General features: G+C 33.6%; 2 protein-coding genes across 5 annotated transcripts; one reads left to right on the top strand and one right to left on the bottom strand.

The window, feature by feature from the left end:
- Positions 1-846: 846 nt before the first annotated feature.
- LOC108209016 (alkaline/neutral invertase E, chloroplastic) lies at positions 847-5460 on the top strand. Of its 4 annotated transcripts, none has more exons than XM_017379695.2 (7): positions 847-1003; positions 1692-2433; positions 3182-3347; positions 3446-3657; positions 4194-4687; positions 4784-4832; positions 5010-5460. In XM_017379695.2, the coding sequence occupies exons 2-7, from the start codon at positions 1768-1770 to the stop codon at positions 5334-5336; spliced, it is 1914 nt and encodes a 637-aa protein (XP_017235184.1). In that variant the 5' UTR covers positions 847-1003; positions 1692-1767; the 3' UTR covers positions 5337-5460. The 4 variants fall into 4 exon arrangements, with proteins under 4 accessions (XP_017235184.1, XP_017235185.1, XP_063943459.1 ...); XM_017379696.2 differs by lacking the exon at positions 847-1003 and adding an exon at positions 1037-1141; XM_064087389.1 differs by lacking the exon at positions 847-1003 and adding an exon at positions 1152-1309 and having other exon boundaries at positions 1403-2433.
- A 625-nt stretch (positions 5461-6085) lies between these two features.
- Positions 6086-9289, bottom strand: LOC108209019 (uncharacterized). The gene is made up of 5 exons (XM_017379699.2): positions 8891-9289; positions 8618-8753; positions 8429-8496; positions 8264-8350; positions 6086-6370 (listed from the first exon to the last, which is right to left on the bottom strand). The coding sequence occupies exons 1-5, from the start codon at positions 9242-9244 to the stop codon at positions 6299-6301; spliced, it is 717 nt and encodes a 238-aa protein (XP_017235188.1). The 5' UTR covers positions 9245-9289; the 3' UTR covers positions 6086-6298.
- Positions 9290-10445: the final 1156 nt, after the last annotated feature.

Here is a 10445-nt window from a genome sequence, read left to right as displayed (position 1 = left end):
TATATATGTTTTTATTTTATTGTTTCCCATTTCTCTCCCATCCCCAGCTCCATTTAGTTGGAGTGAACATAGTCGACCCAAACTCATTCTAATTACCTGAAAAAATTGGACCTGATTAGGACTTAATCAAACCCTTACTATTATATACGTAACCAATATATGTAAGGTCGGAGAAGACTAATAAATACAATTTATAATACTTTTAAAAATTAAAAAATAATCTATAATTTTATTGATCAATTTTTTTACTACATATTTTATAATCTTAAAATTGTCCTTTATTTATATTATAAATCAAGTTTAATATGATTTGATGTCAAGAATATGAGATAATATCATTTTATTTTATATTACGAGCTAGTAGATTTTTTTGTTAAAAAATATATTAGAATTATAAAATTATTTTTTTATTATTAAAATAAAATTTCTAGAATCCTCATGTGAATCCCTGTTCAGAACGGGGATCGGGAAAAAAGATCCTCACTCGGGGTGGGTTCAGAGATCGATATCGACCTTGTTCCTAAAATACCCAGCGCCCATCCTTCACGTGTAAGATCAAATTTGTTATGTATATTTTTGACTAATTTATATAATACGATCGATTATTGATTTATTTATATATATTTTTAAGAAAATGTTATGATGTGATCGTCTTATTAACTATTCCTTCTCTTCGAGTTATATATGTTCGGGACAAATATCTCCACGTATAATTTGAAAATTCTACAAATTATTTTGAGTAAAATATTTCTTCTAGACAATTTAAAATTCATTTTTTATTTGAAAACAAAAAAAAACAATAAGTTAACCGAGAGGAAGTAACTAAAGTTGCTTACGTGGAGAGAATCGGAGATCCTGGGATCCGTGTAAAAAGGGTGTTGTTAAAGCACACGTGAACGTCCATATCCATACACACACCTCCTCACCTGTACATATATCAAACATCATCGCCGGCGTGGCGTTCCTTCCGCCTGAAAACTCAAAGATTCGACTAAATAAAAAGGTTGTAATAATATATTTTATTGTTTTAGAGTGTTTATTCTTATGTACTCCAGTCCACTAGTTATTATTTCACACTAGTAACTTTGGATCACCTTTATGTCTCACCGTTTTGTGGGTTCCTGTTTTTCTTACAAAACATGTATGTATGTATCTGTCTGTTTATACTGAGTTGTTCTGTAAGAAATTACCATGTTAATATACCTGTTGTTGTTTGTGTTAATGTCTGAATAGTTATAAACAAAGCCCACCAAGATTGTGCAGCTATTTCTGTATTAGCCTTTGTTTTAACTTGAAACAACTCCCTGAGGTTAGTCTTATAGGATCAGCAATTTCCTTGTAGTTTATGCTAGACAACTTATAATCTTGGGTGGTTACTGAAATTTCCTTTGGGCTTATTCAGGAAAAGCCCTCTTGTTAATAAGGAGAAGTTCGCAAGTGGCTTTTTGATGTTAGTTAGACGGTTGGAATTTTAATTAGGCATGTAGTGGGAGAGTGGCTCGAAAATTTAAGCTCTATGAATATGAATCAAGCGAGTATGGTTTATTATTTTGCGCGATTGCTGTTTGTTGTAGCTGTGACTTGTAGATACTGATAGTACTTTAATCTTCTCACATGATACGTCTATACATACTAATTCGATTGTATATGCGTTTTAATAGTTTATCATTTTGTATGCTGATGTAACGCAGTTTTGTGGATTTGTAAATCGAAAAGCTGTCTAGCGTTTAAGTGGTTCTGTTCTGAGGAGGCACAAGTTATACTATCATGGGTATTTCTTCAGAAGCATTTCTTCAGGTTCTTTCTGCACCGGCAACTCGCTTATACCATAAAGATTTTTGCTATGGAAACTCGAATGTGTTTGTCCCGGATAGAGATAGAAGAGGAAGAGGGTGCAGGTTTACCCAGTCTAGAAAAGTGAATTTTAAAAACTTCACTGGGATCTTTGCAAGTATCCGTCCTGATGGGATGAATCATAAGAAGAAAAAAATAAACAATTTAGAAGGTTTAACTTGCAAATGCGGACGGGCAGAAGGTGTTAGTGAGGCAGCCGCTGAGGAGTTAAGAAAAACATTGATTGGTGGCATGAATAATTCAGATGTTTCATGTTTTGAATCTGCTCAGCACTTGAAAAGTGAAAACGGTGGTGTCTTTTCTACTAGTGATTTAGGGACACCTGGGACAATTCATAGTAATTTAAATGGGGTTAAAGATTCTTTTGAAGATGAAGCATGGGACTTGTTGCGAGCATCAATGGTATATTATTGTGGTAATCCTATTGGAACAATCGCAGCTAATGATCCAAATGATTCCAGCATTCTCAACTATGATCAGGTCTTCATACGTGACTTCATACCTTCTGGGCTGGCCTTCCTTTTAAAAGGAGAGTTTGATATTGTACGAAACTTCATCCTCCATACCCTTCAGTTGCAGGTAATATATTATTCTTAATTTAGTAAAAAAGGTGTTTAACACTAAAACCCAGTGCCTCGTTCTGCAATTAGCTAATGAAAATTTTAGTCTTTTTAGTAAAATGATGAGCTTTAAATTGAGTTTTAAGTTTAATGTGTTAAAAAGACGTTCTATTAAATACACCCAGTGTAGTTTGGACATTGATCAACCAACAATATGATTTCCACTCATTACAAGATTAGAATATTGACACATAACTGTTTTGTGATGTGTCATGTACTCATGTAGTAGTATCAGATTCCTCAAGGCTAAGATACTAAATTAGCAGCTGTAGGTCTATTTTATTTTACACTAGATTCATTGCTTTTAACTTCATTATCTTTGGTGAGACATGTCCACTAATGTTTTTAAACCTTGTTATAGTCGAGTAGTTCAATAACTAAATCAGCCGAGTCCTTGCTCCGTTTTTCAGCATTTAGATATGCTTTTAATGTTGAGTTGACAAAATCTTAGTTCAGTCTTAATTTTTCATCAGGAAACTTTTCAGTTTTTACAAATAAATATCCTAGTGATTTGTTAATTCTCTCTTGTTATTAACTATATTTGGGTAAAATCAATTACAAGAAATTTAAATAATCATGTTAACGTACACATATGCATCCCTAATGAGAGATATTCCTTAGGCTAAACCTTGTCTCGCCTTTTGTGAGATTAGGAAACTGTCATGAATCTCATCTTCTTTCCGTGAATATAATTCACTTCTAATCAGAGTTGGGAAAAAACAATGGATTGCCATAGTCCAGGTCAAGGACTGATGCCTGCTAGTTTTAAAGTGCGGACAGTTCCACTTGACGGTGATGATTCTGCAACAGAAGATGTTCTGGATCCTGACTTCGGCGAGGCAGCAATTGGTCGCGTTGCACCAGTTGATTCTGGTAATTGTTACATCTTGCTTAATGAAAATCCCTGTACACATTTATGGGTCTAATGTATATATGTATCTATTGCTAATATTATACAATATGTGCTTTAGGATTGTGGTGGATTATATTGTTACGAGCATATGGAAAATGTTCGGGGGACCGTTCTGTTCAGGAAAGGGTTGACGTGCAAACTGGAATCAAAATGATCTTAAAGTTGTGTCTTGCTGATGGCTTTGATATGTTTCCTACTTTATTGGTGACAGATGGTTCTTGTATGATAGATCGTCGTATGGGAATTCATGGCCATCCTTTGGAAATTCAGGTAGACTTTTCTTTCTTTTCGTATTAAGAGAAAAATTGCATCAATCTCGTTTACACTCATATTTTTATTTTCTTAATGAATAAAATCTAATTTCTCATCATATATTAATAACTCAAATCTTTAGTTCAACACTATTTTCATATCCTATATTGGAGAATGGAGGGTACCATCAGTCATGTAGCAAGATTATGCATTTGATGGCCTGATTTTTATAGTTATATGCAATTGATGACCACTCACATATGGTGTTAGAGAGGCCCTGACTAAACAGTTATGACACAATTTTTCCTGGAATAAAATGACAGACTAATTACTTCTCTTGATGAAGATCAAACACAAAATGATGTTGTGCATTAAAAGCAGTTACAAGTTTTTTTTTCTACCAATTGTCTGACATTGTGAAATTAGTAAGTGTCAGAATGAAATCTTTTAGTCACCCAATAGTTTGCGGATCGTTGTGCCATTCAGGAACTTGTCTTTCTTTTGAGAACATAAAATAGTACAAACTTTTCATGTCATATTGTAAAACTTTGCAGGCACTATTCTATTCGGCATTACTTTCTGCACGTGAGATGCTTGCTCCTGAGGATGGATCAACTGACCTTATAACAGCATTGAATAACCGTTTAGTTGCATTACCGTTCCATATCAGGGAGTATTATTGGACTGATATGAAAAAGCTAAATGAAATCTACCGTTACAAGACTGAAGAATATTCCTATGATGCTGTTAACAAGTTCAATATTTACCCTGATCAAATTCCTCCTTGGCTGGTTGAGTGGATGCCCAATAAAGGTGGCTATTTGATTGGAAATTTGCAGCCAGCTCACATGGATTTTCGCTTCTTTTCTCTTGGAAATTTATGGTCAATAATTAGCAGCCTTGCAACAACAGAACAATCACATGCTATATTGGATCTGATAGAAGCCAAATGGGCAGAATTAGTAGCTGATATGCCACTGAAGATATGTTATCCTGCTCTTGACGGCGAGGAATGGCGAATTGTTACAGGCAGTGATCCTAAGAACACGTATTATTCTTAACTTTCATTGGCCAGTGTGCTCCTATTATTATTGGAGCATGACAGTACTTTTTACTTAATATTAAATTGGCTTGTTATATGCAGGCCTTGGTCTTACCATAACGGTGGCTCCTGGCCTACTTTGCTTTGGCAGGTTAGTTTGTGATAATCGTCAAGGGGTTACTGCCTTTGAATTTGTTTAGTGTTGCATCAGCAGAAAACAACATCTCTTGTTGAGGGATTCTGTTCCATATTATTGTTAGATCCCACGTAGTCAATTGCATCTAATATGAAAAAATGTAAATCTGCTTTTATAATTTTTTCTTATCAGCTCACGGTGGCATGCATAAAGATGAATAGGCCTGGAATTGCTGAAAATGCAGTGAAGATTGCAGAAAGGCGCCTATCCAGGGACAAGTGGCCAGAGTATTATGACACCAGGCGTGGAAGATTAATCGGGAAACAGGCACGCCTCTTCCAAACCTGGTCAATTGCAGGATATCTTGTAGCAAAACTTCTCCTTGCCAAACCGGAGGCAGCAAATATCCTTGTAAATCTAGAGGACACTGAGCTAGTAAATGCATTTTCTTGCATGCTTAGTTCCAATCCTAGGAGAAAGCGTTCTCGGATGGGAGTGAAAAAGAGCTACATTATTTGAGCAAATGCAAATGACCACCATAATTTCTGAAGCATCATGTGCTCAAATCACAGTATCAACTATCATTAAGTTTAATTACTTGTAACACGTTTTTGCAACTTATGGTCAGAAATCGCTTTTCTTTGAGCTCTTCTAATGCACGGTGCCTGATAGATGAGTGAAATGTTTTATGTATCATTACATCATTAGAATATAATCATTCAGTACTTGTAATTACGAACTCATTAAGTTTGGCTTGTCAATTGTAGTCTGGCTTGTCAATTGTCAAACGATCCGTTGATCAGGGGAGGAGGGACTAAGGGCTTGGAATGCCTGTGGCATAACTAAATCATCAAAATTTTACTTTTTGTTAGAAATGGTAAATTTTAAAACAAATAATTAAATGATTTTTAGTTTGTTAATATACCATTGGTTCAAGTGATTGTCAAAAAGGCTCATCTGCATAACAGAATCATCAAAATTTTATTTTTTTAGAAAAAACTAAAATAATTTATGAAATTATAGCAGTTTTAAAATAAGAGTTCGAGTTTTAAAATATGTGTGATGTTATCGATTAGATGGGGCTGAGAGAGTTATCAACAAGCATATCACAATTAGCTTCAAATGATTATGATCCGTTGGTCCACTTAGTAGTCAAAACTTACATTGTTTGACATAATAAACATCCCAAAACTTACATTATTTGACAGTGCCCATCCCAGCATATTTCAATGTGGAAATTGGTGGTATCGGCAGAATCAATAATAATATTAGTTAGAACTAAGACCCTTTTCTTTAACCAAATGAGTTAAAACACCCTCAGCAGCTGGGCTTCTGCACATGTTACCCAGACACACAAACAAGACAGAATGGTTTCTTGTGTGTTTCATATGATAACAATTATCTGACATTAATCACATTTGATTGAATCTTTCAATAGTGACAGTCTATTGACTGATAGACTTTCTCTGGTATCCAAGAATTTAGGAGCTAGTTTTCTCTGCCAGAATGCTTTCCAGAAGTGATTCACAGGCATCTTCAAGTAAATCAAGAACCTGCCACGGACAAGCAGTATTTTAAACCAGAGCTTTCCATCAATATCTTTGCTCGTAGTAAGAAAATGACCAGGAAGCGGGATTTAGGAAAACAGAAGGCAAGTTGATAACACTGATATTAATAATCATGAGGAAAAGATAAGGTACATAATCCTTGAGTTATGTTAGCATTGTAGTAACTTTTAACAATTTTCTTGTTGATAATATAACACAGAGAACAAAAAGATAAGATTCAGAATAAAGTTATGAGATGTATTATAATGTTTACTAGGCCATAACCAAGGGTTACTCGACTTGGATTCAGGAGGAGCCTACTGTTGTCTAAGTCTGCATACATAGGGTGTAACCTGTGTCTAGCTTGGGTGTTTTTATTAATGTTTCAAGTCGAGTCTGATTCGTTAAATGAACAATTAAAGTGTATAAACACAAGCTTCAACCTTTAATAAACAAGTCAACTTCGAGTAGGAAAAAACTTTTATACTCAAGCTCAACTCCTTACAAGTTTGATCCCATATCATTAAGTCAAGTTTGAGCTCAGTCTATTCAGATTACAGCCATGTGTATCAAGTATACAAGGGTTGTAAAATCAAAGCTTAACAAATTCAATTTATAATGTTTATCCTTCATTTTTAATGATTGAATTACTATGATCAGCTCTTTCCCTTTTCTGGTAAAAAAAATTATTAGTATAAAGATCACGATACAGTCAATTGTCAGATTCGGATTGTCAGTTCACAAGTGGGGATTCAATTTCTTGGGGAGCATGTATTACACTATATATGCCGTCGCTGACATAATTGGTAGGATGATGATAAAATAGTGTGGTCAACTTAATTGCTTCCGGAATCAGGCAGTGTTTTTTTTTAATGAATATACGGCAGATTCTATTGGTAAACTAACATACAGCATTATCAATTTATCACTCTGCTGTGATTTTGAAATGATTGCAACATTATAATATAGATCAAAAAGTGTCCAGTCATGTCAGGAATTATTGAATATAGCATTTGTCCACTTATTTTATTTTGTTAATACCTCCTACTACACTTTTTAAATTTAAAGAATATACAAAATTAACAAAAAGTTTAAAGAAAAAGAACGTAGAAAGAAGGGGCATATTAGATGTTTGGTTGGTTTTGTTGGGAATTTGCCGGAATTACTTGTATACACAAAGATAAAAACATGCCCCTTGTGTTTGTCGTATCTGCAACAGCATTATCCTGGTTAAACATTTATATAAACTTACCCCCATAGAACATAATTATAGAGTTATTAAGATGTGTCACATACTATGTTCTTAAAATGTGCATCGCGTTGTATAAACAAGGGATAATAGGGATTTATTCACCTATCTTGAATCGCCAACCGAAAGCTACTCGGCTAGCAATTTGATACCTTCACTAATTTCTACAAAGCCTTCCTTAATCTTTATATCAAATTATACTTCTTATCGTCCATTGTTGCACGTATTCCAAAAAAAATCAACGTTGCATATCAAATATCTTAAAAAACACTATTATAGTAATGAACTGACCAACAATAATAGGTTTTAAAGTGATAAGTACATGACAGATCTTGTCAAGTTACCCTATAAACAAGAAATTCTACATTTTAGATTAAAGAGTTTGATCAGTAGAAAATAGCATTATGTAACATTTTCTATGCACACTTCTAACATTCTTAAGTAACGTTCTCTGCCTTATCACGAGTGAAAATACATAAAAGATGAACTTATAATTGATTTTTCTCTTCCTTATTTTCTGTTGGAAACAGTCATTCTCCCGAGAAACAATCATTTATTGATTGCGTAAACACATTATTGAACCATCTAACTACCCCTTGACTACCTTAATGTCATATATAGTATACATCTATAAGACATTGAAGTCATACCTTCTCAAAACCTTGTTGTCCCCCATAATAAGGATCAGGGACCTGAGTTTCATTATGCTTCTTACAATACGAGCACATCAACTTTACCTGCATGATCAAAGTACATAGAATCAAAATTTACTAATAATAATCAAAATGCAAATTTGAACAACAGCCTCTACAAACCTTCTTATACGAGTCAGCAGGTAAGGTCTCCCTAAAGCTCCACCTCTCGAAAGCAGCAAGTATATCAGCTGCGAAGTAAACAAGTAAATACCTATAGCTAAACACAGTCAAGTCACTACTGCACATTGTTCATTTCGTTTTTAAACTAGGCCGAGAATTCTAGTGTTTCATCTAACATATCATCCTCACCCTTGTTTTGCTTGTCCATGGCAAGAATTAGATCAAAGTCTTTAAAATCAGAGGGTCTTATCGGTCTTGATAGCGAAGTTATCTCAATTCCTCGCCTTTTAGAAGTAGCCTTCATTCTTGGATCAGCTTCATTGCCCTTAAAAAAGCATAACAATCACCAACCATTCACAAATTCATACAAACCTCAACTCCCAAGTACATTCCAATTACAAGTAAATAAATAAGATAAAATTGCACACACAAACAAAGATTGCAAGAAAGTCATAAAGGCACCTCATGGTAATTAATGGTGCCAGCAGAATCAATAACAAAGTCTGAATCAAGACCCTTTTGTTTAACAAGATGAGTGAACACACCCTCAGCAGCTGGGCTTCTACAGATATTGCCAAGACACACAAACAACACAGAGAATGGCTTCTTCTTGGTTTCATTTGTGTCTGATGCTGTTGCAGCCATTGATGATGATGATATGATTAAGGGGTTGTTTGTTTTATTTTTCTGGGCTGTAAAAATTGAATCTTGATGAATAAAAGGGTGTTTCTTGGGCACAAAATAATGGGGTTTTGGAGAGATTGGTGGTAGTAGTAAATTGGGAGTGGGTGATAGTGCAATGTGCAGTGTTTTCATTGCCGCTTTTTTAGTGACTTCTTGGGCGGAATAAATGAATTAAATAGAATTCTTACCGGCCCAAAATATGTTAATTGTTGCTATGGAATATGTGGCTGCAGGGTGAGGGACCAATGATGAAATTCGTTTTCTACTTTAATTTCCTAAAGAAATATTTTAATAATTTATTAGATTATATTCATGACAGTGTTCCGAAGATTTCCGATTTATTTAAAAATTTAATTGATCCTTGATTATTATATTTTAATTTGACTAAGAATTTTAATCAATTTTGAATATGTAAGTCAACTAATTAATTCTGATTTTTGATTTTTATAATCATACTTACGAAATGTACACCAATCAAACTCCATTAATTTATTAATTAATTTGACAAAGTTTGTGTCAAAAAAATTATTATATCATTATAGTTTATCCGATAATTATTCTATTGACTTGATTAATAAATTGTTGAAATTCTGGACATTTATAATAGGGACGTCAAGATGTACTCCGTCCGTCCCTCCCATTTCTTTACACTTTCCTTTTTGGGATGTCCCATCCAATTTTTTACATTTCAAAACTTATCTTAAATAACCATTTCTTCACTTTTATTTCCTTTTCACACTACTTTTACTCCACTATCTTCTTTTTATACATTAAAAATCAACGGGTCCCACCACTTCACCCACTTTTCTTTCTCTTTTCCACTACTTTATACATATTTCTTAACCTCCGAGCCCAAACTAAACGATAAAAAATGGGAGGGACGGAGGGAGTAGTTAATATTAATTTGACATGTTAGTTCTATTTCTTCTTTGTTAGAGGTTAGAGTTGGACAACAAAATATAGATATAAGAGCATCTTTAACTGAATTTGTTAAAATTAGATTTTTAAAATATTATATAAAATTTATCAAACATGTAATAAAAGTTATAATAATAGCTATATTAGTTGACTATGTTTCAAAAATAATGTTTATTAATGTTATAAATATAAAACATCACTTCAGTATGATAGTAAATGATGTGAATTTTCTTACAAATCTATAGATGATCGACAGATATAGGCAACATCAAGAGGCTGACTATATCTTATATTTATATAAAGGAGGTTCTTCAGAGGGTGACATGGCATGTCTCAAATCTCTCTAAACAAAATCTCTGATTTTCTACCTTTTTATATTTTTTTAATTAGAATTAGAATTTTGTTTTAAATTCAT

Source organism: Daucus carota, chromosome 2 (genome assembly GCF_001625215.2).
Source record: "Daucus carota subsp. sativus chromosome 2, DH1 v3.0, whole genome shotgun sequence".
Taxonomy (NCBI): Eukaryota; Viridiplantae; Streptophyta; class Magnoliopsida; order Apiales; family Apiaceae; genus Daucus; species Daucus carota.
Note: the sequence above shows the minus strand (reverse complement) of the source record. Positions and strands in the feature narration are given on the sequence as shown.

Bases quoted from the DNA above. Each gene is read 5' to 3' on its own strand.
- LOC108209016 (XM_017379695.2), top strand. From the start codon at position 1,768: ATGGGTATTTCTTCAGAAGCATTTCTTCAGGTTCTTTCTGCACCGGCA. The intron at 2,434-3,181 runs GTAATATATTAT...ACTTCTAATCAG, and splicing joins TCCATACCCTTCAGTTGCAG to AGTTGGGAAAAAACAATGGA. The intron at 3,348-3,445 runs GTAATTGTTACA...TATGTGCTTTAG, and splicing joins CGTTGCACCAGTTGATTCTG to GATTGTGGTGGATTATATTG.
- LOC108209019 (XM_017379699.2), bottom strand. From the start codon at position 9,244: ATGAAAACACTGCACATTGCACTATCACCCACTCCCAATTTACTACTA. The intron at 8,497-8,617 runs GTGAGGATGATA...TTTACTTCGCAG, and splicing joins CATGGACAAGCAAAACAAGG to CTGATATACTTGCTGCTTTC. The intron at 6,371-8,263 runs GTATGACTTCAA...TGTCCGTGGCAG, and splicing joins GACAACAAGGTTTTGAGAAG to GTTCTTGATTTACTTGAAGA.